The sequence below is a fragment of the Canis aureus genome, chromosome 25 (assembly GCF_053574225.1).
Source record: "Canis aureus isolate CA01 chromosome 25, VMU_Caureus_v.1.0, whole genome shotgun sequence".
Lineage (NCBI taxonomy): Eukaryota > Metazoa > Chordata > Mammalia > Carnivora > Canidae > Canis > Canis aureus.
The window spans coordinates 2,789,396-2,816,904 of NC_135635.1; the positions used below are offsets into that span (position 1 = coordinate 2,789,396).

At 53.5% G+C, this 27,509-nt stretch overlaps 2 protein-coding genes and 4 long non-coding RNA genes across 8 annotated transcripts; 3 read left to right on the top strand and 3 right to left on the bottom strand.

Annotated features, from left to right (window-relative positions):
- On the top strand, positions 1 to 5,269 carry LOC144296781 (keratin, type II cuticular Hb1). The gene is made up of 9 exons (XM_077869960.1): positions 1 to 384; positions 1,089 to 1,297; positions 2,066 to 2,126; positions 2,830 to 2,925; positions 3,135 to 3,299; positions 3,498 to 3,623; positions 3,862 to 4,082; positions 4,343 to 4,374; positions 4,670 to 5,269. Exons 1-9 carry the CDS (start codon positions 16 to 18, stop codon positions 4,930 to 4,932), a joined length of 1,542 nt encoding a protein of 513 aa, XP_077726086.1. The 5' UTR covers positions 1 to 15; the 3' UTR covers positions 4,933 to 5,269.
- Positions 5,265 to 9,656, bottom strand: LOC144296782 (uncharacterized). Its single transcript, XR_013363735.1, has 3 exons — positions 9,349 to 9,656; positions 8,475 to 8,600; positions 5,265 to 5,620 (listed from the first exon to the last, which is right to left on the bottom strand). It is a non-coding gene; the product is annotated as an uncharacterized LOC144296782 (long non-coding RNA).
- Positions 8,585 to 14,332, top strand: LOC144296783 (uncharacterized). Of its 2 annotated transcripts, none has more exons than XR_013363737.1 (4): positions 8,585 to 9,381; positions 11,759 to 11,949; positions 12,413 to 13,347; positions 13,642 to 14,332. It is a non-coding gene; the product is annotated as an uncharacterized LOC144296783 (long non-coding RNA). The 2 variants fall into 2 exon arrangements; XR_013363736.1 differs by having other exon boundaries at positions 8,587 to 9,381; positions 12,433 to 13,347.
- Positions 10,656 to 16,030, bottom strand: LOC144296780 (keratin, type II microfibrillar, component 5-like). 2 transcript variants are annotated; one of them, XM_077869958.1, is made up of 6 exons: positions 15,894 to 16,030; positions 14,207 to 14,332; positions 12,513 to 12,733; positions 11,724 to 11,831; positions 11,530 to 11,561; positions 10,656 to 11,082 (listed from the first exon to the last, which is right to left on the bottom strand). In XM_077869958.1, exons 1-6 carry the CDS (start codon positions 15,894 to 15,896, stop codon positions 10,982 to 10,984), a joined length of 591 nt encoding a protein of 196 aa, XP_077726084.1. In that variant the 5' UTR covers positions 15,897 to 16,030; the 3' UTR covers positions 10,656 to 10,981. The 2 variants fall into 2 exon arrangements, with proteins under 2 accessions (XP_077726084.1, XP_077726085.1); XM_077869959.1 differs by lacking the exon at positions 11,724 to 11,831.
- LOC144296785 (uncharacterized) lies at positions 15,933 to 23,874 on the top strand. The gene is made up of 3 exons (XR_013363739.1): positions 15,933 to 16,135; positions 18,591 to 18,620; positions 23,156 to 23,874. It is a non-coding gene; the product is annotated as an uncharacterized LOC144296785 (long non-coding RNA).
- On the bottom strand, positions 19,974 to 27,494 carry LOC144296784 (uncharacterized). Its single transcript, XR_013363738.1, has 3 exons — positions 27,234 to 27,494; positions 27,102 to 27,126; positions 19,974 to 26,948 (listed from the first exon to the last, which is right to left on the bottom strand). It is a non-coding gene; the product is annotated as an uncharacterized LOC144296784 (long non-coding RNA).
- Between the last annotated feature and the right edge of the window lie 15 nt (positions 27,495 to 27,509).

A 27,509-nucleotide genomic window follows, 5' to 3' on the forward strand; every position in this document is an offset into this window, starting at 1 on the left:
GCCTCCAGAAGCACCATGACCTGCGGATCCGGATTCTGCGGCCGCGCCTTCAGCTGCGCCTCGGCCTGCGGGCCCCGGCCCGGCCGCTGCTGCATCACGGCCGCCCCCTACCGCGGCGTCTCCTGCTACCGCGGCCTCACCGGGGGCTTCGGCAGCCGCAGCGTCTGCGGGGCCTTCCGCGCCGGCTCCTGCGGCCGCAGCTTCGGCTACCGCTCGGGCGGCGTGTGCGGGCCCAGCCCGCCCTGCATCACCACCGTGTCGGTCAACGAGAGCCTCCTGACGCCCCTCAACCTGGAGATCGACCCCAACGCGCAGTGCGTCAAGCACGAGGAGAAGGAGCAGATCAAGTGCCTCAACAGCAGGTTCGCCGCCTTCATCGACAAGGTGGGTGTCCCCGGCCGCACCCTTCCCGGGCCTTCAGTTCCTGGGGGGTCAGGGGCAGGACAGGGAGGACCCGGGGCAGCTCCCAGTCTGATGGACCAGACGGACACAGCTCAGGGCCCGGATGCACCAAAGACTTGACTACGGGGCACAGGCTCCCGGTGGGATGGTGTGGCTTGCACGTGCACCTCTGGCCAGGCAGGCAGGTCCCCGCACAGAGACGGGGACGGGCTCCGACCCCTCATGCCAGAGGCACAGGACGGTCCGTGCACATAGTCCCCAGACCCAACAGAAGACTAGGAGGAGGACCACAGGGGCACCCTAAGGGTGGGTGTCCCCAATCCCACCCTTCCTCTGCCCCACCCATGCTCAGGACCCAGGCTGGGCACTGACGTGCGGGAAGGAGGGAGGCAGAGGCAAACGGGAGACCCTGGCTGTCTCCGGACCACGTGGCCCCTGCACTCACCGGGTCTGCCTGAGTCAGTTTACCTGGGAGCAGGGACTGGCCTTCCCAGCCCTGGCTCCTGTCCCTAAATTGGAAAATGCAGACACGGATGACAGTCAGGAGCTCCGGAGGTCACCTTGTGTCCCGCTGCCCAGCTCTGCCCGATCCCTGCTGGGAGTTCACCCTAAAGCAATCGCCGCCAGCCCAAAGTGGCCTTGGGGCACCAGGAGCCACCTGACGCCCTCCTCCCGGCCCGACGCAGGTGCGCTTCCTGGAGCAGCAGAACAAGCTGCTGGAGACCAAGTGGCAGTTCTACCAGAACCGCAAGTGCTGCGAGAGCAACCTGGAGCCCCTGTTCGAGGGCTACATCGAGACGCTGAGGCGGGAGGCCGAGTGCGTGGAGGCCGACAGCGGGAGGCTGGCCTCTGAGCTCAACCACGTCCAGGAGGTGCTGGAGGGCTACAAGAAGAAGTGAGTGGGGCGGCAGGGACGCTGGGCACAGGAAACGACGTGGCCTAGAGCCCGCTGGGCTGGACTGGGCAAGAGTGTCCCAGGGGGCGAGTGGCTGTGCGGGCCGGGGGCAGCGTGCGGCAGGGTCCTTGCGTCTGGGCCACGGCTGCCAGACGCCTGCCCGAGCACCCGGATGCCCCCGGCAGACATCTGTCTCCTGCTTGGGCCTTCTGGCTTCTGGGAGGCTGTTCCCTGGGCCGGGGGGAGGCCAGAGGGGGCTTCTGCAGGCTTCGGGCCTTCTCATGCTGAGCTCCCTGCACCTGAGCCTCTTGTCCCTCGGGGCTGACGGGTCCCGGGGCCCTGGGTGTCCCACTGCCGAGGGTGCTGAGGGCTGACGGTTGGCGGGTGGCCCAGGCCCGGACCATGAGCCAGGATAGACGCCCAGGTGGGGGGGGCTGGGGCCTCGGTGCCCCAGAGGTGCTGCTGTCCACTCCTAGCTCGGAGCTGGGTGCCCAGGCCTTGTTGTTTGCCTCCCGAGGGGCCTCTGGGCAGCTCTGGGAAGCGGGCTCTGAGGTCCCGGGATGTAGGCGCTCCAGACCCCTCAATTCAAAGTGGGGAGGGAACCCCCGACACGTTCCACATCCAAGCAGCAAGAAAGGGTCCAGCGGATCTGCCGGGGGCCAGCCGCTGGGAGGTCCCTAATGCTGCCCTTGCCCTGATAGGAAGTGGAGGCCGCCCTGGGGAGCCCCGCCCTTCCCTGACCTCCCTGTCTGCCCTCTTCTGCCTCAGGTATGAGGAGGAAGTGTCTCTGAGAGCAACAGCTGAGAATGAATTTGTGGCTCTGAAGAAGGTGAGTAAGGAGGCATGGGAAGCACAGACGTCCGGGACCTCCGAATGACGGCCGGGCCCAGAGGGTCTGGACCTCGTGTGGGTACCTGGCCTGGCCAAGTCGGGATGGCAGACCTCAGAGATCGGGGCACGAAAGGCTCATTCAGGTGCTGATGCAGGGCGACCACCTTGGGATGCCCACGTGCACCGTGCCCCGGGGCAGGGCCCGGCTGGGCTGACCTCTGCCGTCCTGCCCGCTTCAGAAGCTGTGGCCTCGGCTGGGGTCCCCCGGGGGCAGAGCGGTGCGGTGTCTCTGTCGAGGGACAGTGTCCTGGGTAGCGTTGTGGGAGGTGTGGCCCAAGGGAGGGGAGCAGCCGCGGGGTGTGGGGACGGTGGAGCAGAACCAGGAGGGGCCGGGCGCAGGCTTGGAGGACTGCGGGGGCCCGGCAGGGCCCAGGTGGCCGAGCTTGTTGGCATAGGGAGGGTCGGGAGGAGAGCTGGGAGCACAAGAGGGGCGGGAGGCTGGTGGCCCGTCTCCAGGCACAAGGGGCTCGTCGTCAGAGGGGCAGGAGGCGGTGAAGCCCACGGTGGGCAGGCCAGAGGGCATGGAGCTGCGCTGGCAACGGGACCCTGGGAACCCTTTGCCCTGGCCTCCTCGGATGGCGGGGAGTTGGGGGCGATGCCACTGTGGGTGCTCGGCGCTCCGTGACACCCCACGTTTCCAGGATGTGGACTGCGCCTACCTCCGCAAGTCAGACCTGGAGGCCAACGCCGAGGCCCTGACCGAAGAGATCGACTTCCTGCGGCGCCTGTATGAGGAGGTGAGGGGCCGTGGTCCAGGCAGAGAACTGGCAGCCAGCCTGGAAGAGGGGGCCCTGGCCTGGGACTGGTTGGCCTGGGATCGGGCTGAGGCCTGCAGTCCATGGGGCTATAGTGGGAGCAGGGGCGGGAGACCAGGGAGGGTTGGGTCCACACGTGCTGGGAGAGGCTGGGGTGCAAACAATCTTCCATCCTCCCTCCGCCTCCGCAGGAGATCCGCGTCCTCCACGCCCACATCTCAGACACCTCAGTCATCGTCAAGATGGACAACAGCCGGGACCTGAACATGGACTGCATCGTGGCCGAGATCAAGGCCCAGTACGACGACATCGTCAGCCGCAGCCGGGCTGAGGCCGAGTCCTGGTACCGCAGCAAGGTCGGGGCCCAGCCTCCCCCTGCCAGAGCCCCAGAAGGAGGGATGCTGAAAGGGCTTTGGGATTTGTCCAGCTGGGATGGACGAGGGAAGGGCAGGCAGCCCTCGGGTTGGGGTGGCAGTTGTGCAAGGTGTGGGGCTCAGCGGGATGACCCGTCCTGAGCCTCAGGAGCCCCTGTGCCCCCCCACACACACACACAGTGTGAGGAGATGAAGGCCACGGTGATCCGGCACGGGGAGACCCTGCGCCGCACCAAGGAGGAGATCAACGAGCTCAACCGCATGATCCAGAGGCTGACGGCCGAGGTCGAGAACGCCAAGTGCCAGGTAGGGCTCACGTTGAGCGTCCCCAGGGCCGCCCAGGCAGTGTGTGCCCCAGGGACCACCCCACTCACGCCCGAGCCCATGTGCCTGGCTAGAGGCCCTGGTTGTGGCCCTTGGGGGGACCCGGCTGATGAAGGGAGAGGCCTTTTTTGGGGGGGGTTGGAGGTGGGAGCGACCAGACACATCCAGGAAATGGAGAGAGAGACCCGGGACCATAGCACCCTGTTCTCTGCGCCCCCAGAACACCAAGCTGGAGGCCGCCGTGACGCAGGCGGAGCAGCAGGGCGAGGCGGCCCTCACCGACGCCCGCTGCAAGCTGGCCGAGCTGGAGGCCGCCCTGCAGAAGGCCAAGCAGGACATGGCCTGCCTGGTCAAGGAGTACCAGGAGGTGATGAACTCCAAGCTGGGCCTGGACATCGAGATCGCCACCTACAGGCGGCTGCTGGAGGGCGAGGAGCACAGGTGAGGCCCAACCCAGCCTGGCTCTGAGCTCCCCATTCCTGCCCCTTGAATAAACACCATGCTCCACCGGGCTCAGCCTGGGAGATCTGGGACAGCCTATCATCCATCATGTGGGTGTGGGGAGGCCCGGAGGGCTGTCCTCAGTCCCCAGACCCCGAGCTCCTACTCTACCACTTGTGGACCCCACCCCAAGTTTTGGGGAGCTCCATCTGCAGCCTTCGCTGAGTCACTTATGTTGTCTTTTTCTTCTTCCCTCTCAGACTATGTGAAGGCGTCGGGGCCGTGAATGTCTGTGAGTACCGCAGCTCCCGGCTGGATGGATTTACCCCGTTCCTAGTAGGGATGGCACAGTCTGGAGGGAGGGCTACCCCTGGATGCCAAGTGCAAGAGAGTGGGTTGGCATCACAGCTGAAGGGTTTGGGGTCAGAGAGCAAGGAAGGCGGCAGCTTTGGAACTAGATGGAACCAGTGTTGCACGTAAAGACTCTCCTGACTTTGAATCCAGTGCTCAGGGCCTGGGGCGGGGCATCATCGGGGAGGCTGATGACTCACCCCCCAGAATTTTGGCTGAATCTTTGGGGTTCACAGGTGTCAGCAGCTCCCGAGGTGGGGTGGTCTGCGGCGACCTCTGCGTGTCGGGCTCCCGGCCGGTGACCGGCAGTGTGTGCAGCGCCCCGTGCAGCGGGAACCTGGCGGTGAGCACGGGTATGTGCGCCCCCTGTGCGCCCTGCGCCCCCTGCGCCCCCTGCAACTCCATCACGTCTTGCGGCCTCGGCACCGGAGGTGTGGGCTCCTGCGGCATCAGCTCCTGCGGCGTGGGCTCGTGTGTCAGCAGCTGCCGCAGATGTTAGACCTCCAAACTCAAGCCTCGGGCCTGGTGTCTCTCCCGCCCGGCGTCCAGGGGGAGCAAGGCCTCAACTACTTCTCTGGCACTTTGAAAGATCTGTCCCACTCCCGGCCTCTTGTCTGTGTGTGATCCCTTCCTCCTCAGCTCCGTTGCTGGTGCTAGGAAAGGCTACCCCTAAAAAGAAGTTCCTCTGATGCCCATAGGAAGGGGGCTCAGAGGCCAGAGGCTGCCCTGGAGCTGATGGCGGTACCCCACTCCCCAATCCTCCCCCTTCCACCTCTGCCGTGCCCATGTCTGTCTTGATCTGTGTTTCCAATAAATCAATGTAGCCAACTCTGAGCCTTGTCTGCAACTCTCTTTTCCAGAAAAGTAGGTCTTGGGAGGGTCCCCAATGTCACATGGAGCAGAGAAAGGTCTAGTCTGGGGTCTCCAGCGCAGTCCTCTGCCCCTGGGCTCACAGCAGGCTCAGACTGAGGGCCTCTACACCATCTATGCACACAACTGTCACGATCTCATCCACACACACACACACACCCATGATACATCTTGCAGATGAAGATGCCAGAGATGCTCAGTAACCAGGCCAGAGCCCCACAAGGTTCAGCATCCGGCTGGTGTTTGAACCCTGTGTGCACCACCAGTGGCCATTTCACGAACCCGCGTTGCCTCCCAGAAGACATCCCTGTGCAGATCTGTAAACCGATGGATAACAAAAATTAGACTCACCAGCCACTCAAAGCTTAAGGAAACATCACTCACTGCTGTGCTGGGGAAGACTCATGCCTGAGCCATTTATGAGAATTCTTTAAAGGACAGATACGAGAACAGGGTCTAAACTTTCAAAAAGCCTTTGATGTGGCTTCTTTTTTTTTTTTTTTTTCTTTTAATGGAGTCCTTTTGGGGTTTGGAGACCTGCCATAGCTGATAAATGACCCCCGAGGAAGGAAACAGCACATAGCAAGAAGATGAGGTGGCAGGGAGGTAGGCACATAGTCTCTGGAGCCAGATTCCTCGGATCCAACACTGGGCTCTGTTCCTTCCTGGCTGAGTGGCCTTGAGCCATTCCCTCGGCCTCTCCATATCTCTAAAGTGAGTTTCCATATCTCTAAAGTGAAAATGATACGTGAGCGCCTACCTCACAGGGCAGATGGGAGGACTAGGGATTTCATACACGGGACAATGCACTTAGGCACTTCCCGCCACAAAATAACCACGATACGCGCTTGCCGTTAGCAGCATACTTTTGCAGAACGTAACGTGGAAATCCCTCCAGGGAGCGGGGCCGTGGCACTGTCCAGCCTCCCATGCACATCTGCAAACTGATTACAGGCACATGATATCACACTTATACCTGTGATCACAGACAGCAAACAGAGAGAGAAATCTCGACATCTCGGGCCATTGAGCTCCTTCGTGTAGAGAACCGTTGCGCCCTTGACACTGATGAGGCTCTTACACGTAGCAAAGAAAGTGGGGAGGTGGCCCCTCAGCTTCACTATGGGCAAAGGCAAGTCCCTGAACATCCATCTGTACAGCAGGGTCAGTTTCTAAACCTACAGGCCCAGGCCCAGAAGACAGTAGCAGAAATCTAAGTCCCCCTCCCCACCCCTCAGGGCAATAGCAATAAATAAGAATATTGAGAGACCAGAAGGGAGTGGTCTGAAAAGACCAATGCTCTGTTAAGGGAGAGGATCGACCCAAGGCCTCCCACCCACCAAGATGGCCCCTCAACCCTCCTGATGGAATCCTGAGCTGGACAGAGCCCCGGGAGATGGGACACCTGGGGGCTCAGCGGTGGAGCGTCTGCCTTCGGCTCAGGTTGTGATCCTGGGATTCGGGATCGAGTCCCACGTGGGGCTCCTGCGAAGAGCTGCTTCTCCCTCTGCTTGTCTCTGCCTCTCTCTCTCTCTCTCTCTCTCTCTCTGTATCTCTCATGAATAAATAAATAAATCTTAAAAAAAAAAAGAAGAAGAAGAAGAGGAACCCTGGGAGAGCTGACACCCCACAGCTCAGAAGCAGGCCATCGGGAGTCCGGACTGGAGGCCCAAACCCCAGCTCCATCACTCTACCCCTCGGTTCAGCGGCCACTCGCCCCTCCAGCCCCGATGAACTTCTCATCTCTGCCAACTGACCCCTCCCTTCCCATCCCACGGGTCTCATCAGCCCAAAGGCCTGCCTGCCACACCTGCCCTCAGCGTCCTTCTAGCTCTGACTTCCAGCTCTGTCCCATTTCCAGTAGCACCATCCCCGCCTCCCTCTAGTTCCCACTCCCGGACAGGCTCAGGAAGAGAAGCAAGAGTGAATGAATCCAGCACATGGAACTCGGGATGCCGAATGTTGGGGGCTGGGGGGTGGGAAAGGAACACCTCCCTGTGCGACCTTTAGCAAGTCACCTCCCTTCTCTGGGCCTCGGTGCATTCACTAGTAGAATAAAATGTTTAGGCAAAATGGCTGCTGAGGTCCTTTACCAATTTAAAGCTCTGTTCGTCTCCAGGAGAGATGGGACAGGACTAGGAGCTAGAAGACGGTGGGGAGTCCCGACAGCTGGGCTGGGCGCGTACTGTCTGTACCTTCATCCCACGCAGCTCACCGTCTGTGGGCAGCTGTCTGCGGGTCCAACAATAGGACGGCCTCCGGGTGTATGCGCGTCTCCGGGCATCTGGGTGGAAGCACGTGTGTGTATGTGCGTGACTGTGAGCGCTTCTAGATGTGTGCGTGCGCCTGCGTGTACGTGCTCGAGGGGAGTTTTGCGGGTACCTGTGGCTAGGACTGCAGTGTGAGCGCCCAGGTGGGACTCGTGCTGGTGGGGAAGGGGGGGTCCCAGGTAGAGAACTGGATTAAGGGGGGAGTGGTAGGGAGGTGGCCTCCAGCCAAGGGAGCCCCAGCTCTAGCCAGTGGGTTCTGCTAGCTCCCCTCCTGCCTTGTAGACACCCTAGCTCCCCCTGGGACAGCAGGAGACCAGCCAGCCTTAGACTTGCAGAACCTTCTCTAAAGGTGCCCAAAGCCCTTCTCAGGACTCCAGGACATGAGATACTAATTACATTATGTCATTCTTTTCTTTTTTTTTAATATTTTATTTATTTATTCATGAGAGACACAGAGAGAGAGGCAGAGACACAGGCAGAGGGAGAAGCAGGCTCCATGCAGGGAGCCCAATGTGAGACTCGATCCCAGGTGCTAAACCACTGAGCCACCCGGGCTGCCCACATTATGTCATTCTTACTATGTTTTCTTTCTTTCTTTTTTTTTTTTTTATTTTATGATAGTCACAGAGAGAGAGAGAGGCAGAGACATAGGCAGAGGGAGAAGCAGGCTCCATGCACCGGGAGCCCGATGTGGGATTCGATCCCGGGTCTCCAGGATTGCGCCCTGGGCCTAAGGCAAGCGCCAAACCGCTGCGCCACCCAGGGATCCCCCCCTTACTATGTTTTCAAGTACTTTAGAGCGACATATATTTCACACAACCCTGTGGCATCCTCTGATGGGTAAACTACATGCAGAGAGGTCAAGAAGGGAGGAAAAATAAAAGGGTAAATGAATATTCACCAGTTAGATTGGGGGGTGGGCAGGACTGAGCTTCAGAAACAGGCAACGTTTGGCCAAGAGAACAGCAAAACCGGAAACAGAATCCAGAACCTTCCTTCCTTCCTCCAGGCTGGCCTGGCTGATACACTGCAGTTGGAATTACATCGGGAAGGATTGTATTTAGACTCATCCGTCAAGAGACTCCCAAGGGGTCCAGAAGGACCCAAAGCATCCAAGGACAGAGCAGACCACACGGGACCACAGAGCCTCGCTGGGTTCATTGGTACTGCGGGGCAGGCCCTGGAGATGGGCGGCCGGGACAGCCACTGGCCTTGAGGGGCTCACATAGAGATGCCGACACTACTAAGTTGCATCTGTCATGAGTCAGTGCTATTGTGAGGCGGGCATGAGGAGCCAACAGAAGAAGGCGGACCCCCGTGGTCCCCTTCGTGGTCCCCTTCGGCAGAGATGTGATGACTAAACAGGTGACAACCTGCTTCCCTTCAGAAGTCACCTCGACTAACAAAGCTTCTAAATAGGCTGGTAAACGACTCTCTATAAATGCACCAAACAGTTCTCTCCCGCCCCAGCATGGAATGTGGCCCGTAGCCACTCAGGGAATCGGTCCCCAAACCGCAAACATTGCTGGTGGCCCACACAAGACACGCAAGCCTCATCTGGCTTGGCAGCCCTTGGGACCTGGAGTGACATCAGGCTTGGGATTTGGAATGGGAAAATGTGGGCAGCCAGTCCTCGGTGATGTGGCTGCGGGATGTTCACCATAAATCCTGCCAACACCTCCTAGGTGATATTTCCCTCTAAGTCCTTCCCCTGACACCATCAGCACAGCAGGAGCTGGAAAAACCTGACCTTGAAAGTCACAGAATGTCATTACCTCTTGGCGAAACGCAGGGAACGCGGAGCCCAGGTGAGAAATCTCCAAGAGGGGCGGCTCCACTTTCAGGCAGTTACTTTGCACTGGGCGTGTGGTAAGAATGTTTACACGGCTGGTGTTGGTCGTTTGACCAAATGGGACTCCAGTGGACCCATGTCCCCTACCCCTCAGGTACGAGCGACAGCCTTACAGCCAAGTTTCGGTCTCATTCCTCTTGCATGAGACTGCTCTGTTTACCCAGGAAGGGGGCCTTTTGGATACCTGTTTTCTGGGCAAGGACCCAGAAGAACACAGCAGACACCCTGGCACTAGTGTACCTTAAAAGGTAAAGCCAGGGCCTCTGGCCAATGACGCACCTTTACCCCACCCAGGGACATAGAAAGCAGAAACCATTGTTCCCAGATGTGTCGATGATGTAACCCTTTGTGCAACAGAAAAGAATGTGAGCTCACCAAATGGAAGCTTCTCTTGGGCTTGGGCCTATGTGGCAAAGAAAGAGCCCAGAAACCCAGCTCTTTCTGGCCACCCCCACCCCAAACTGGCCTATCTTCTCCATGCACACCCCCGCCCCCAACAAAGTCCACTTGCCTCGTGAACACTCAGAGCAAACTAGACCTAGAAGTAGAGGTAGGACTGGAGCCCTCCATGCTGTTCCAAAGACACACTCTCCTCCTCCTCCAAGGCATGTCATTCTCATCCCCCCATTAGTCACCTTGTTACACTAGAACCGGGGCCTGGGCCACCCAGTTGTGTTCACACGCCCCAGCCCCGGTCTGCGAGGAGCATCTCCCCCGGAGCCTGTCCTCAAGCGCCCCTGCCAGGGCAGCGGAGGACAATACGCCCTCATCCCCCCCACCCCACTCCACTCTCTTTGGGGCTGCTTTCCCCGTTTCTGGCCGCGTCCCCACCAGAACCAGAGTGCCCTGCTGGCTCAGCCCTGCACCTGCCCCTCGCACTGTCTGTGGAGCCGGCGTGTGGGTGAATGAAGCCAGCGCTCAGCAGCTCTGCCAGACACGGGGCTGCCCGGCCCCAGGCTGGGGAACAAGCAGACCTGGGGAGGAACGGACCCCTCCTTTCACCTTCCCCAGGGGCCCTTGGTCACCCACCCCCACACCGAAACCCTTGGGATCCTCGTTCTGTAGCATCATCACCAACTGGAGTCAGGTGGACCCACACAACACAGGGCGAGGGCTGCTTCCTGGTAGTGTCCCCTCCTGTCTCCCCTCACTCCAAGCTCCATCAGCCCCCCCTGTGCTCCGGGCACTGCTTGAGGAATCCAGGCTCACACAGCCCCGCCGGGCTCGGGCCACTGAAGAACTTTTTATTGCAAAGGAGGAGGAGTCCCAGGGAACGAGGAGTGGGGGGCAGGTGACAGGAGCAGGGTACTGGGCCTCCCCAGTGGCACAGCGTCCCCCAAGGTAGCCCAGCTACCTTCCCCCAGGGGACAGGGCAGTCACGGTCCCTGGTAAGCTCGATTCCAAGACTTGACGTTCCAGGGTGGGGCAGGGGTTGGGGGTGCAAGGGGGAAAGACAAGGTGAGGGTTAGCTCCACGGGAGGGGTGTCTGGGGCACAGGGTTCAGCCTTGGGGCAGGAGTTTGGGGTCCTCGACTTCTGGGGAGCTGTGCAGGAAGGTCAGCATCCGCAGCCGCCGCCAGGGGTGCTCCTCTCCAGGCCGCCAGGGCCCGCTCCTCCAGGCAGGCGGGCCAGGCTGCGGGGGGCTGAGCCCAGAGTGGCTGTGGAGGGGGGGGCAAGACAGACAGACACACTCCTGATGCCCAGGCCCGCCTCCCCCACCCCCGCCCCAGGAGACGGAGGTGCAAACTCCCCCAGGTCATGATGCCCAGGCCCCTTCCCCCGAGAAACACACTCAGGAACGCCCCCTCCCCGAAGTCGGGGGCACAGAGCCTCCCCAGGGCAGAATGAAAGTCCCTCCCACAAGGACAGACCCGCAGAACCTCCCCCGACACCCCGGGACAAACCAAAGGAACCTGCCCCCGAACAACAGACCGCATGGCCTCCTCCCCGCAACTTGCACGGAGAATCACCCCCATGAGATGAAACCCCCCAAAAAGGAGACACACAGAGGAAGCAGACCCCTTCCCTTCCCAAAAGAACACACACAAAGGAGAGGGGGTGAGACCCGATCCCTCCAACCCAAGCTAAGTCTATTATCTACTCACAGAGGCTCCCTGTCCCGAATCCCAGACCAAGCCTGCGGGGAGAAGGAGGAAGCGGTGAGTTCACATACCTCCTGGGCATAATAATCCTCATTCCCCAAAACAAAACCCTCCCGACGGACTCTCCCCGACCACAGGCAGAGATCTGTCCACCCCGCCCGCTCCTGGGTCCCCTTTTGCATCAGATCCTTCGGGACCTTAAACTCAGTCCTTCCTGCTTAAATTCCGGTAGCTCAGTTTTACTGATGACTTCCTGGAGGAGAGAGAAGGCTGAAGATCTATGCTTTCTTCGGCCCAAACTTAGCCTAAAAGGGGAAACCACGAAGGGGGCATTTTAAAGGACACCACAGAGGAGATAGCTCAACTATCTGAAGAGGACTGATCAAGCCTCACCCCGTCACTTTGGACCTGTGCGTCCTTGAGGTATACCCCCAAGACTCAGTTTTCCCGTCTGTAAAATGGGGATGATGCCCCCTAGCTCCCAGGAGTTTTGTGGGGTTGAAAGGAGAGAATAAGCGTGGCGGGTTCCCCTTCCTTCCCCTCGGTCTGGGGTGCCCAGCTGGAGCATTCAGCCCTTGGGTCTCTGCTGTCTAAGGTTAAAAGCCAGGCCCTACGTGTTCCCATAAACCCTGCCTTCCCCAAGCCTGGGGGGAGAAGGCTGAACTGAGGACAAGGCACTGCACACTAGGGACCTTCTTCCCCCCGGTTGGGCTCAATGGACAGACTGGCCCCAGCTCTCTGACCCTGCGGGGGAATGACCTCACGAGTAGTCCCCTGCCAGGTGCCAAGGGTGCTCATTAGCTGGAACTTTTTGTCTAAAGGGCCTTAAGCTGGGGGGCGGGGGGGGGTGGCTCCAGGAGAACAAGTCGCTGCATACCCAGGTCAGCTCTCCCCACCCCTCCCCAGCTGCTGAGGACCCAGCCAGTGACCTCCACACCCCAGCACGCCTCATCCCGGCCACATCCGAGGCACCGCCCAGCCCTCACCTGCTCTCCTCGCTCTCCAGCAGCTTGCGGTAGGTGGCGATCTCAAAGTCCAGGCCCAGCTTGATGATCATGAGGTCCTGGTACTCGCGCAGCTGCCGGACCATGTCGTGCTTGGCTCGCTGCAGGGCGGCCTCCAGCCAGGCCAGCTTGCCCTGGGCACTGTCTGAGGCTCTGTCCTCCTGCAGGGCTGGTGGTTCTGTGGCTCTGTCCAGTTCACAGGGCTGGGGGCAAAGGGAAGACCACAGACAGGACATCCTTGGCTGCTACCCTCCCCGCCCCGTAAGGATCCAGACCTTTCTGAGAGGCTGGAGGACCAATGAAGGATTAGAGATCATTGTAAGGAATGGGCCTGCCTGTTCCGAAAAACGCGGCTGTGTGTGTCTGCCCGGCTCCCAGGGTGGACCCTAGGGGCCAGCCACCTGGGCTGCCTGAGACAGAGCCTTTTGCATCTAGAATTTGAGTCTTCTACCAGGAGCTAGGATCCGGGAAGCATCAAATGCTGGGATTATTGCTCCATAAAGGGAAACTAGCAGGAAGCATACCCTTTCCTCACAAGAAACCAGCACCTGTAGTCTCTGGGGAAATACAGCAACGATAAACGCTTGCCCTGCGAGGTGTGCTTGGTGCGTAGGAAACGGGGTGGGAGGGGTGGGAGTCAGAACAGCTGAGGCTGGTGGGAGACTGAACCGTGACAGGGCCACCCGTTCGCTGTGCCACCCCCTGGAACCCGGACAGCTTGCCCCTCTCCTCATGGTCATCAGTTCCTGGAGACAGGAGAACCCCTCCGGGCCTGGGGCACCTGTATCTGCAGGGAGCAGACCCCTTCCCTCTGCAGGTACAGCATGGGCTGGGGCGGGGCGGGGGGGCTTGACAGGGTGGCTGGGAGGAAAGAGAGGCAGCTGAGAGGCAGAGACGTGGAAGAAAGAAAGCATTCATGAGGGCACCCCTGCTCCCCAAGTCCTAGAGCATGAGCTGCAAACCCAAATGCCTGCAGAGGCCTGGCTGGAGGCATCAAAACGTCAAGGCCACATGTTAGCTCTAGGGCAGTAGTACCCAGTTCCGCATTCTCACTGTCCTGCAATCACCAGGACCTCCCGCAGGTTTTCAGCGTCTCATTTCTCTGATTTAGAGCCGTGGGACAGGTGCCTTTCGTCTTCCACATGCCAGCCAAGAAGATGAGAAACGGCAAAGGGCCCTCTGCCTCTGTGTCGAAGGATGCAACCTGGGGCGGGGAGCGGGGAGCCGGGGGTGTCTGTGGCCCACAGAGGGAGCGTGACCCCGTGTGAAGGCGACAGAGAAGACAGAGGCCTCTCTCTTCTCCAGCCAAATGTCACCAAACCTGCACATTTTTAAAGAGAACCCAGAAAGCCGGACGGCCAGGCAAAGTCTTGTGCAATTTCTGAAAAATACACACGGATACAAAAATGTGCATACACACGAAAGATGAAATGCGTGCAAGCCTCCGTGTTTGTACGTATTTCACCTGCGTGTTAACACTTGCCCACACGAAAGGCAGAGCGCCCTGGGCCGATGCGGCGGGGCGCACGCTTACAGCCACACTTGCGTGTGCTCAGACACGGGGAGAAACTCTGCCCGTGTGTTCCGGAGGATGAGGATGAGCAGTCGGCTTGTCGGAGATAATGGACGCCCTCCCGCCATTCGTCACCCTGGGGCACCCCCCAGCCACCTCTCACCTGACTCTTAACGCCGTCCACCTCCGCAGTCAGCCGCTGGATGGCCTGGTTAAGCCTGTTCAGCTCCTCCTTGCTGTGCCTCGGGCTGTGCATGTGTTTCTGCACGGTCGCCTGCACCTCCTCGCACTGTGGGGGGCACAGGGGGAGGACCGGGGAGGCAGGGAGAGCCCACAGGGACACTCAGCTGAGGCCAGCAAGACAGCCCCAGTGCCAACCCGTCCACCTCCGTCTTGGACAGAGCATCTAACTGCTCTGGGCCTCTGTTTCTCCATCTGTGAAATGGGGGTGATAATCTCTTCTATCGCCAAGGGTTGTGGAGAGAATGCAATGCGCTTGGCGGGCACCCTGGTGGGCACTGCTGGGTCTGGAGAGGCCGAAGGGGATGGCAGCAGAGGGCACGAGGAAGGAGGCAGGGTGGTAATCTGTGGAGGCTGTGGGCTTGGGATTGCATAGGGTTCATCCCAGGCGTTGGGGTAGCGAAACTTCAGGAAATCAGTTACGGTCATTCAGTGCAGGCAATCACCTCAATTAACACAAAAGCCATTTTGTAAAACCCTAGCAGAAATTCCTAATTTGAAAAATACTTTTAAAAAATCTAAGAATATGGGCGCCTGGGTGGTCCAGTCGGTTAAGTGTCTGCCTTCAGCTCAGGTCGTGATCCCGGGGTCCTGGGATGGAGCCCACATCAGGCTCCCTGCTTCTCCCTCTGCCTCTGCCCATCCCCCTGCTTGTGCGCTCTCGCTCTCTCTCTCTTTCTCAAATAAATAAATAAAATATTGTTGGGATCCCTGGGTGGCTCAGCGGTTTGGCCCAGGGCGTGATCCTGGAGTCCCGGGATCGAGCCCCACGTCCAGCTCCCTGCATGGAGCCTGCTTCTCCCTTTGCTGTGTCTCTGCTTCTCTCTGTGTGTGTCTCTCATGAATAAATAAATAAAATATTTTAAAAATAAAATAAAATATGTTTTTAAAGAATCTGAGAATTTGAAGAAACTTCCTTAATTTGATTAATGCCCTTCATCAGTGTCAGGGATTCCGATTCCAGCTCCTTCCCCAAAGCCAAGGCCACTATGGGGGGTGCTGTCTTCTAGGGACAGAACCAGGGGGCCTTTCCCTTCGTGCGCCCCGTCTCCGCAGGCCCCCTGGTAAACAGCGTGGGCTCGGTACCTGCACACGGGGCCTCATACCCTTCGAGGTCTTTGGCCTCCAGCGCGTCACGGGGGCTCACGCCCACCTGTGCGGTAGGCCAGGTGGCTGTCACCGTCTCCACTAGCTCGCCTTGGGCGCGGCTCACGGCCTCTACCGTGCGAGGAGGTAGGGACCCGGGGGGACATGAGTGACCCTGCCGGGCGACAGCTGAGCTAGGCTGCCTCTTAAGCCCTCCTGGCTCTCCACCCCGAGGAACGTACAGTCGCACACGCTCCTTAACCCAGAGGATGAGAACCGTTCACACCAGCCCCAGGCGAGATGCTTTCCAGGGCAGCGGGGCGAGGGAGAGGGGTATGAACAGCCAGGCATCGCCCGCCCGCCCCTGCCCCTGCCCCAGCCCCCAGCCCGGCCCTGCCTGCGCCCCTGCCCCCGAGCTGCAGACCCGGCCCATGAGCTTGGGCCCGGCTGCGTCCAGCAGATCTGGGCAGAGTCTGGGACCCCCCTGTCCCATGTGACCCAGTGCGCCCAGGGACAAGTCTCACCATGATGATGAGCTGCACTCTCCTCCCTAAGCCCAGCTCCAGCCCAAGTGGTTCCCAGAACCCTCGCCTCTGAGGACGGAGCCCCTCCTTTCTGGGGGCTTTGTGACCTCACCCTGTTATAATTGCAGAGTTCTGACAGTGGCCGGAAGGGGTCTTTCTGTCAACCCGAGTGGGACTGTGGAGGTCCTTGGGCTGGAATGACCTAAAGGAAAGGGGAGAAGAGGAAGAGAAGGGTCCTTCAGGTGGGGGGAACATGCAGAGCCACGGAGTTTGGGCATATGGAGTGAGAAATGGGGGAGCCCCAAAAGGTGCTTGAGCAGACGACCACCTTGGTGTGCAATTAGGAAGGCCTGTCTGGGGGCTCCTGGGTGGCTCAGCGATGTAGCGCCACCTTCGGCCCAGGGCGTGATCCGGGATCGAGTCCCACGTCAGGCTCCCTGCATGGAGCCTGTGTCTCCCTCTGCCTGTGTCTCTGCCTCTCTCTGTGTGTCTCTGATTAATAAATAAATAAAATCTTTAAAAAAAAAAAAAGGAAGGCCTGTCTGGTAGCAGTGGGAGGATAGACAGGAGGGAGAGAGACCCTGGGACGGGAGGGGCTGCAGTTCCAAGACTAGGCAGGGAACTCCGGGTAAGATGATCCTCTGAGCTGAAGGAGTAACCAGGGACCAGGAGCACAAGCTGAGCAGCGTTTTCCTTTTGTTTTATAAACTTCTCATCCATACAAGAGAGTATACGTAACAAACATTTAACGATTAAAACAGCAGCAGTAATAAACCAAATCCTTGTGTGCCCACCTGTACCTTCCAAGCCCCGCGTGGACCCCTTCCTGGTCACAGTATCTCTGTCCCTGACCCCATCCAGTCTCCAAAGTAGCCACTATCCCGGGTTTCTGTATTAAGCATTCCTCGGCTTTATTATCATGTGCGCGTGAATCCCTAAGCAATCATTCAGTTTTGTCTAACTTTAAGCTTTATAGAAACAAAATTAGGGGCCCCTGGGTGGCTCAGTGGCTGAGCATCAGGGCATGATCCCGGGGTCCTGGGATCGAGTCCCACATCGGGCTCCCCACGTGGACCCTGCTGCTCCCTCTGCCTGTGTCTCTGCTTCCCTCTGTGTCTCTCATGGATAAATAAATAAAATCTTTAAAAAAAATAGAGTTAGACTGTTTTTGTGACTTGCTTTTCCCTCCCCAACATGCTATTTGTGAGAATTTTGATGCATCTAACTTTACTTATGTTTCACAGCTGCGTAGTACCCTAGCGTGTGATTGTTTCTCCGTTCTCCTAGGAGTATGCGCACGTGTCCTTTTGTCTTTGTTCTAATAACGCTGGTATGGAAGTTTAGGTACGTATCTGCCGCTATGCTTTGACAAGAGGTTGTTTAGGATACTGGCTGTCAAACCAATTTTTTTTTTTAAGATTTTATTTATTCATGAGAGACACAGAGAGAGGCAGATACACAGGCAGAGGGAGAAGCAGGCTCCCTGCAGGGAGCCCGATGTGGGACTTGATCCCCGGACTCCAGGATCATTCCCTGGGCCAAAGGCAGGCGCTAAACCGCTGAGCCACCCAGGGATCCCCTGTCAAACCAATTTTTAACCACAACTCAAAATAGGAAATATATTTTATGTCGCAAATCAGTACCTACATACATATCCATGCACATAAGCGGAAATAAGTCTCGTGAAGAATTTCTCACTCCCACTATGTTCGATACACGCTGACGCCCTCACCGCTCACCTTAACACGCTCTTCCACTTTGAATTCACGGCCTCATGTTTTAGGTAACATTTCCTGTTTTGTTTTTGTTTTTGTTTTTGTTTTTTTAGATTTTTTTTTTTAGATTTCTGTTTAGATTTTCCTGTTCTGTCTTTAGGTTTTCAACTAGGCCTTCTGCTGAGGTTTCATTTCTTATAAATAGTATATTGATTTTTTTAATGTATTTAATAATATAATGAAAATAAAATACCCACAAGTCCACTTACAAGCAAAAAAAGAACCAAACGTTACTAGTAATTTCCATGTGCCTGCACACTCCCTCCCTAGCCTGCCCCCGTTCTTTCTAGCTCTAGGGGTGGCCACTTCCTTGAATTTGTGTCATTATTCCCTTGCTTTCTTCTAGTATTATCACATCCGTGCATATACCCGAAAAAAATTTTTTTTCAATTTTCCTTGTTTAGTTGGGGTTTGTTTTTTATTTTTTTAAGAGATATCCTTTAGCAAAGGGACTCACTTTATATATATATATAAATATATAGTATTTATATATACTAAATATATAGTATGTATATATGAATATATAATATTATATATATTTCATTATATATATATGTATATAAAATGAAACCAGGAGGCCTCCACTAGGATTCATAGCATCCTATTAAGTGAATGCACAACACTTTATGTGACTCTATTGTTGTTTTGTTTTGTTTTCTCTTACAAAGTTGGTGCTATGAACATTTTTCTAAATGTCCTCTGATGGACGTAGGTGAGGATTTCTCTGTGTCACACATCTAGGACTGGAATTTCTGAATCAAATGTTCAATATTACAAGACAAAAATTATTTGCCAAAGCTGTTGTAATAACAATTTACACTTTGATCAGATTCCAGATTCATGTCTTTTTCTGACGCGTCTTAATTTTCAACAATGAAATGATATCATCAGTCTCATTTTTGGTTTTGCTTTGCATTTGCAGGATTCCCATCGAGGCTGAATATCTCTTTAAGTATGTGTTATCTGTCTGGATTTCCTTTTCTTTTGCCCATTGTTTCTGTTGGGTTGTTTGTCTTATTTTTGTTAGATTCTAAGTAGTTTTATATTTCTATATAAATTTCTACTTCTAGATATTACGCTTTGTCACTTACACATAATACGAATATCACCTTCAAGTTTATGGCCTCTTGTCTTTTCACTTTGTGTATATTTGATAAATAAAAATTCTTAATTTTAATCGCTAATTTACCCACCTTTTCCTTCACGTTAAACATTCGGTGTGCCTTGCATAAAAATCCTTCATTGGGGGCACCTGGGTGGCTCAGTCAGTTGAGTGTCCACCTTCAGCTCAGGTCATGATCCAAGGGTCCTGGGATGGAGCCCTACATCAGGTACCCTACTGGATGGCGAGTCTTCTCCCTCTGCCTCTGATCCACTCCTCTGCTCATGCTCTTGTTCGCTTGTTCTCTCTCTCTCAAACGAATAAGTTAAAAAATCTTTTTAAAAAATCCTTCCTTATACCAAGGTCAGAAAGACATTCACCAGTTTTTTCTTCTAAGAATTTTAAGATTTTGCATTTGACATAATTTGAATTTACTTGGAATTGATTTTGTGTGTGATAGAAGGCAAGAATCCAGTTCCGTTTTTTTTCCATGTGGGTAACCAATGCATGATCCTTCCTTTACTACAGATCTGCAATGTCATTGTTGCATATCAAAGATACAGACGTATAAGGTAACTTTATATACTACATATAACTTTAGTGTTTTTTTTTTTTAAGTAGGCTCCACACCCATTGTGGAACCCAACACAGGGCTTGAACTCATGATTCTGAGATCAAGACCTGAGCTGAGATCAAGAGTCAGGTGCTCAACTGACTGAGCCACCCAAGCACCCGGTTATATATTATATTTATATATATAATTGACATATTTAATATATTTATGTAATACACACAATAATTGATATATATTTGTATATATATAATTGACCTGTATGATGTATTTTATGTATAACATATAAATATGTGATATATGCATAATATGTTTTTATATAATGCATGTTGTATTATATTATAATAAAAATATTATACATAAAGCATATCTAATATGTATATACTATATATGCCACATTCCATATATATAATATATGCCAATTTAAAGGCTCTCTAATTCGTTCCATTGGCCAATTTTTCTATCTTTTTGTGGCTACTACACTCAGTTAATAGCTTTATAATTATCTCTGAAAGGGCAAATATTCATTCTTTCTTATCCCATTTATTCTTTTATAGCGCTTTGACTATTCTTGATTGTTATTCTTCACCATAAATTTTAGCATCAACTTGTTAAGACTTAGGTAAGATCTTATTTAGGATTTGATTGTAGTTGCATTGACCCTGTAAATCAGTTTTAGGAGAATTAATGTCTTTATGATAATAAAGTTTCCCATCTATGAATATGATCTAACTCTTCATTTAGCTAGGGCTGCTTTGTTATCTTTCATTTCATGTAACATTTATATTTCTTTAGGAATAGGTCTTTCACATATTTGTTAGACTGGGTTTTTAAGTCATCATTTTATTAATTTTATTGAGAGAAAATACACACACAATCAAACGCACACATATTAAGCTTACAGCTCGACACGTTTTGATGGATGCATGCCCAATCTAACCATGACTGAATGAACATTTCCATCATCTCAGAAACTTCCCTGATGCCCCTTTGCTGCCCATCTCCCCACCTCATCCCAGACAACCACCAGTCTAATCTAATTTCTGTCCCCATCAATTAGCATTGCCATTTCTAGAACTTTGTATAAATAGAAGCATTAAGTGCGTGCTCCTCTATATCTGAATTTTCACTCAGCTTAGTGTTTTTAAGGTTCATCTTTTCATGAACCAATAGGTCGTTCTTTTGGGTCATATTCTGTTGTATAAATAAATCTCAGTTTTGTTTGTCCATTCACTGTTGTTCCTGGTTGGGGCCTATTCTAAATGAAGGCCCTGAGAAATTCATGTACCAGTCTCGAGGTAGACCTATTTTTCATTTCTTTTGAATCAACACCCAAGAGTGGAATTGATTTGTCATTTGGCGGTGTACATTTAACTTGATAAGAAATTGCCAAATTGTTTTCCAAGGTGACCATTTTACCATTTTACTCTCCGTGAAAGCTCCAGCTGCTCCATACTTGGTATCATCAGTCTCTTAAATGTTAACCTTCTTGTGGGTGTTCAGTTTTTCTCAAAGCAATTTTCCCGATTGACTAATAATGATGAGCAAGTTCCCATGTGCTCAATGGCCCTTAATTCATCTTCTTCTGTGAAATGTTGAAGTCTTTTGCCCATTTTCACTGAATTGTCTTCTTGTTATTGAGGGGTTTTTAACATAAACACCTCATGTAATTATTATGTGATTGGATTTGAGCCAGCCATCTTGTTCTTTGTTTCTCATTTGTCTCAGGTGGGTTTTGGGGGTCTGCTATTATTCCTGTCTGCTTTCTTTTGAATTAATCAAACACTTTCAAATATTTAATATTATTCTATCGAAATATTTTATTTTTATTTATTATAATAAATATTTGTTTTTACTGATTGTTTAGAGCTAAAGCTGTATATCCTTAATCATCAAAGTCTACTTGGAGTTACTACTGTGCTACTCCACACTTCACAACTGACACGTCACACTTCACAACAGTGCAATTCATTGACATGCCTCCTCATTATCTTTGTCATCATTGCCAGATCTTTTACTTCTATGTACATTATAAACAATATCATTATTTTTGCTTTAAACTGCTAGTTGTCTCCTTGGGCACCACAAGAGTTCTTGGATCTGTAAATTGCTGGTTTTCACCAAATATGGAGAGTACACCTTCAAATATTTTCCCACATCATTCTCACCTGTGTATGCATGCATATGGTAGATTATTCAATACTGTTCCACAGGTCTCCAAGACTCTGCTACTTTTTCTCCAATATTTTTTTCTCTGTTTTTCAGACTGGAAAATCTCTATTCATCTGTCTTAAGATACTGACCCTACCTCCTGACATCTTTAGTCTTCTGTTAAGTCCGTCCATTGAGTTTTTCACTTCAATAATTGTACTTTGCAATTCTGGAATTCCCATTTTGTCCTTCCTTATAACTTGCCATACCTTCTTGCTGGCTCAATAATGCATTTAAAAATATCTTAAGTATATTTTTCCAGAACTGTAGGTGACTAATGACAAAAGGATTTTTCAGAGGTCCTAGTCTGACATTTTGCAAGAAGCTCCTCGTGGCATTTTTCAAAGGAAAAAATGGCAGAGTTCTGTGACTCGTTGGGTGGGGAAAATAGGTATTAAAGGGCTTGAAGCTGGAGGTATTGGGAAGAACTAGTAGAAAGAGAAAAAGCTGACAAATGGGCCTCAGGACAGAGGAAAATGATAAGTTATTTTCAAAGCATTTTGAATTCCAGATATCAATGTGACATCCAAGTAGAGATGCCCTGTGGGAAATTGGAAATCTTAGAGGTGAATTCATTTATTCTCTTAACATTGCTCAGTGGGTGTTACAAGCCAATACTGGGTCAGACACTAGAGCATTCCCTTTGGAGCCCGGAGCCATCAGAACACTCCTCCTCATTGTCCTCAGCCTTAATACTCAATCAAATAAATAGCTAGCATGGCCTTAGCAGCCCCCACCACATTGAATGCTCCTGGAAATCCCACCCACCCTTTCCAGGACTGAAATAATGGATGGAAATATTGAAAGCATGACAGGAACTATGTGACTTTATTTTAAGCACCAATGGCATGGAGGGAAGAAACATCTGGGAAAGGAAGGGAGGAGGAGCAAGAGTTCGGGGAAGAGCAAAGTGAAGGTGGAGGGGGCTGAGGGACTGTCCTCTTCATAGGTCAGGTGGCCCAGAATCCTCCAACAGACTATATCCATGTGCCTCTCCTCCCCATATCCTTCCTCAGCCTGAGGGAGGCAGGAGATAAGGAGGGAGACTCCCATACAGCAAGAAATGACACATGGACAGCAGGGGAGATGGGCCAGGGTGAGATCAAGTGGTCACACCCCACCACCATGATCTGGGTTGGCGAGAGGGCCAGCTGGTATCCTCGGGGAGGGTGGGAGAGCTGAGGGCCTGGTGTTTCATCAAGCCCAGGCAGCGTGGCACTTCTCACAGCTGTCACCACAAGCTCCCATTGCACAGTATCTGATGCCACAGGAACAGGTGACTGAGAGGCCCCCACATACAACTCCACCAGAGAGCTGCTCACACCTGCACGGGGATAATAATAAGTCCGAAACTTTGGCAGGGGTGGGGAGCTGGTTCCAAACAGCATCCAACCCCTCGTCAACCAAAACCCCCTCCCTACCCACCAAGAGCGCCCAGGTGGACAGGAGGGCTCCTGCTCATCCACATCTCCCATGATAAGGAAAGCCAACATGAGCTTCTTTGTGACTTGTCCTCTGGACTCCCACCCTTTACCAGAAGGGAGTCCATCTTATGGTTGAATCTCAATCCCTTCTTAATCTATTCTTCCGTAACTGATTTCAGGAAGACCTCCCTGGGAACGACCAAGCTGATGAGACACCTGCTTTAGTCCAGGAAAGTATTTGACATCTGGAACGTGGACAAGTTTGCTTGGACAGGGAGAAAATATGAGCTTCCTAACCATGGGAAAGTAAGACTCCCACTCCAACAGGTGTGGCGTGAAGACTATTCCACTCGCGACCTGTCATCCAGCTCCCTCTTCGTCACTGTGGGGCAGGAAATGAAGGAAACCCCTTCTCCCTGGGTCTCTCCACCCTCAAAGCTAAAACATTCTTCCCACTGTCTAACTGCAGCGTCTCCCTTCAGGGCCAGAATCACAGCTCTGCTGCCTTCACACAGCCTGATGCAGGAGAGACAAGGTCGGCCCTAGGCCTGGGTACCAGTTCCTGACAGTGGTCCCAGAAATAACATGGTCTCCAGCTCTGAACCCAGTCACCCAAGGAATCACTCAAGATTCCCCAGAAGGTCTGGGGTGCAGTATCCCCAATGGGTCAGCAACTCCCCACCTTGTCCCAAAAGAACATAAGGGGCAGGCTCTCCCAGGTTCTGGGAAGTGAGACCTGCCAAAATCAGTAGGACCAGAGATCCCTACTTGTCCCCAGGAATCCAGCACCGACTGCCTCCCCATGCACACTCCTGGAGACTGGTCACTCCTGATCGCGACCAGTCTCCCAGAGCCACAGCTTTTTCATCTCTCTGATACAATAAAAATATCTTTCTACTTGCCATCTCAGGTTGAGGCCTCCTTTTCTCCTGCTTTCTAACCAATTGTGTTCTGGAACCAGTTCCCAGAGCCTGTTTTGCAAAGCAGGTCATAGGCATCGATCCAGATGTTGAAGGTTGGAGAGCTAAGCTCTCCCTTCCACTCTAGCAAAACATTGTATGAGACTTTAGGGAGTTTCTTTTTACCTCTCTGGGCCTCTCTGTAAAGGAAGATCTCTGTGGATCTCCTGGGGTGTGAGGAGGAAAATGCCTTTCCTCGGAAGGAAATAAAATATGAATGTATTAGCCGAAGGAAGGAGTACTGGATGCCCCTGAGGTCGGCCACAGGCAGACCCACTCACCTGCTTGATCCCGACAAGCTCACTCCTCAAAGTGGCCTCTTCGTCATACCTCCACAGGGAAAGGGATTTGGAACAAGAGAAATGATCAGAGACTTGGCTGGTAACAGAAGGGAGAGACCATCCCGCCCCTCCCCCGGGATGTCTGACATATCCCTCTCACCCACATCCCCCATAGTACGTTTCTCTAACTTAAATAAGCCCATTACTCATTTTAAAGATCTTGATTTTTTTATTACTCTAATATAATAAATTAATTGAGCTTAGATCCGGGAAGGTGGGTGGAATCAGCAGCGTGATCCAGTGAGGGTGAACAGGTGGAGCAGAGGCGGGGTCATTTCTTTGCACCCCTAGTCGCCAGCATAATGTCAGGATAGAGTAAGCGCTCTGGACAGGTCTACAGGATGGGTGGGTGAGCAGGGATAGGGCCCCTCTCCTGAGCTCATAATGCAATGGGGAAAGGCTCTGAGCCGGTAACTCAGCCTCTCCTCCCTTCTTGTGTCTGCCGGTCACTGCCTCTAATGCTGATAAAAGCACAGGGTAGGTTAACGAAGGAAGAAGTTTAAAAATAAATAAATAAATAAAATAAAATAAAAATTAAAAATAAAAATAAAAAAACAAAGGAAGAAGCTTCCAAGGCTGGTTTGGAGCCTTCAGTGGCTCCCAATTGCCAGATCATGTAACCCCTTCTGAGAAAACAGACCTTCCCCACCCGCTCACTTCCTGAAGCCCTGCAGTCCCTCCTGCACATGGTTAGGGCAGAGGACGGCGGTGACAGGCAGGGCCGCAGGCCGAGGGGCAGCTGAAGGCACAGCAGAGCTGCATCTTTTTTTTTTTTTTTTTTAAGATTTTATTTATTTATTCATGAGAGACACAGAGAGAGAGGCAGAGAGAGAGGCAGAGAGAGAAGCAGGATCCCTGCAGGGAGCCCGATGTGGGACTCGCTCCCAGGATCCCGGGATCACCACCTGAGCCAAAGGAAGACGCTCAACCACTGAGCCCCCCCGGGTGCCCCAGAGCTGCAGCTCTGAGTGGGTCGTACGGAGCCGGATTTGAGGACTCCACTAGGGGAGCTAAAGCAAGATGATCCACAAGTAGTAGTGAGCTAGGCTGGAAGAGATAAGCCAGAGAAGAGGATGCTGACACCCCCCCCCCTTCACTGCCCCTCCTCTTAGAAACCCAAACACCCGGCTCCACCTGCCTCACCATATAAAATGGCCATGTTGTCACTTTCTTGGTTTCGGGGGATTCCGCAGCCGTTTCTCCTCTGTCCTGGGGTAACGCTGTCGAGATGGGGCTTTGGAAGATCCTACACTCAGGCAACTCTGAAGCCTTGAAAGTATTTCTTCCACAGTTGAGGGCCTGAGGGGGCCCAAAAGAGTCAAGGTCAGCCAAAGCCTGTGGACTCAGCACTTAGATAATTCAGGAGGGGAAAGGAATCCAGGTCAGGATGGCTTCTTTCGGGGGACCCTGGCAGCTTTGAGGGAAGAACGTTCCGGGGGATCCACGGGCAAGGCCTCAGAGGACAAGTTTTCAAGGCAACTGACGATACTGGACCCTTGGCAGGGCCCCACCAAGGCCTGGCAAAGTCAACCACACAACCAAAAACGTATTTGTTCAGCTACTTCATGCCGTAGAACCCATGTCTGTGGACGTGGTGGGAGGGATCCAAATACCAGGATGCCCAAAACCCACATTCACCTCCACCCCTTCCCGAGTGCCTTCAGGAGTCCTCACCCCACCTGACACAGAGTCTCTCCCTCAACCAAACCACAAGTTCGAGGCCACACTCTCCAGACAGTCTCCTTCAAAGGGCTCCCTCTGGGGACACTTCCAGAAAAGTCAGCTCCATACACCCACCAAAACCCAGAAAGACGTCCAAGCGAGCATCACTTAAGAGCCTCCGTAAGTCTAATTTAAATCCTCCAGGCGTCAGGGCAGCTCCACTCCTTCTAGTGAGGGAGACACCAAAGGAAGTCTTCTCCAATACTACTGTTCCCTGGAGAGAAGTAGAGTAGAAACATCTGGTCCTGAAGCCATCAGTAACACCACCGGCGGTCCCAGCTGAAGCTGGGAGTGGAAGTACCAGACACCATGGAATTGGACTCCCCCTTCCACAGACGACAGCGCTAATGTTGGGCTGAAGCCACTGCAAAGTCCAGGCCAGGCCAAAAGGCTTCAGGCCCACAAGAGTGTTGGGAAAGATAGCAGAGGGGGCCGAGGGGCAGGCTCTGGAAACGGGTTGCCAGGCAGAGCTGGCCATGATGACTTCTGGACTTCCAGAACTTAATTACCCTTTGCATAATAACAGCTTATTTTTAAAAGCAAAGGAAGCTAAGGGTGATTTGCATGTTTTTCTTTCATGCTGCCTGCTGAGTTCACATTCTAGTTTCCTCTGCCCATAACTGGACATATAATTAACTTCCATTATCGTGGATGATGGCCATCTAGGGTTGGTGGCCATGACCGAGCACCAGTTGAGGAGAAGGCTTTGGATCGGGCCTATTCTTCTAGGACCCCAAAGCCTAGCAGTCTGGGCTCTTGCCTAGGAGTGAGGCTCAACCCTCAGAGCCTCGGAGGGGCCGGCGTCGGGGAGGGCTGGGAGCCTCCTTTCAGACTCTGAATCCACTCCTGCACAGAGTTTTCTGTGCTTGATGTTAAACAAGTCGCTGGACCGCTCTGAGCTCACATTCCCAGTCAGGTAAATGGGCACAACACGGACCTGCGAAGATGCCCTGAGGGTAAAGATAAGATAATGTGTTCGTCATAGGGCCCCCACACAGGGCAGGCACCCCCTACTGCAGCGGCCTTCCCCTCCCCTGGGAGAGTGGAGAGGGGTGCAGGGAGCAATTTCCACCGGGGAGGGGGGCTCCCGGCACAACACTTACAAGGAAAGGAGCTGTGAGCTGAGTTCTGAGGAAGAGAGAAGAGAAAGTTGTTGCCCAAAGGGAGACAGGGATAAATGGCGAATTAACAGTAGCAGAATAAATAGAGCAAACAAACATTTACGGAGCTCTTACTAAGTGCTGGGGACGGCTTCTCGGCCTGTCGGCTAAGATGCAGCGTGCTCAGGGCTAGGTAGGGCCTTAGTGCTTCCCTGCCATTGTGTCCTGAGGTCCTGCCACAGCTTGCAGGTGGGGACTATCTACTCTTCCTACTTTGCACGTGAGGAAACTGAGGCTCAGAAAGGTTATTCACTCGTCCAAGGTCAAGACACGAATCTGCAGGACCGACTTCAGAGACCCCCGGCCCGCACCCCACCTTTGGACACACGTGGGCGCGCACGCTCGCCCCCA

What these genes read in the sequence shown, in the direction of transcription:
- LOC144296780 (XM_077869958.1), bottom strand. An exon ending in CTGGAGAGCGAGGAGAGCAG is followed by an intron (nt 11,832 to 12,512) that starts GTGAGGGCTGGG and finishes TTCCCCTTTTAG; the next exon opens with GCTAAGTTTGGGCCGAAGAA. An exon ending in ATTCGGGACAGGGAGCCTCT is followed by an intron (nt 11,083 to 11,529) that starts GTGAGTAGATAA and finishes CCCCCTCCACAG; the next exon opens with CCACTCTGGGCTCAGCCCCC.
- LOC144296781 (XM_077869960.1), top strand. Translation starts at nt 16, where the DNA reads ATGACCTGCGGATCCGGATTCTGCGGCCGCGCCTTCAGCTGCGCCTCG. An exon ending in AGTCCTGGTACCGCAGCAAG is followed by an intron (nt 3,300 to 3,497) that starts GTCGGGGCCCAG and finishes ACACACACACAG; the next exon opens with TGTGAGGAGATGAAGGCCAC. An exon ending in CGTCGGGGCCGTGAATGTCT is followed by an intron (nt 4,375 to 4,669) that starts GTGAGTACCGCA and finishes TGGGGTTCACAG; the next exon opens with GTGTCAGCAGCTCCCGAGGT.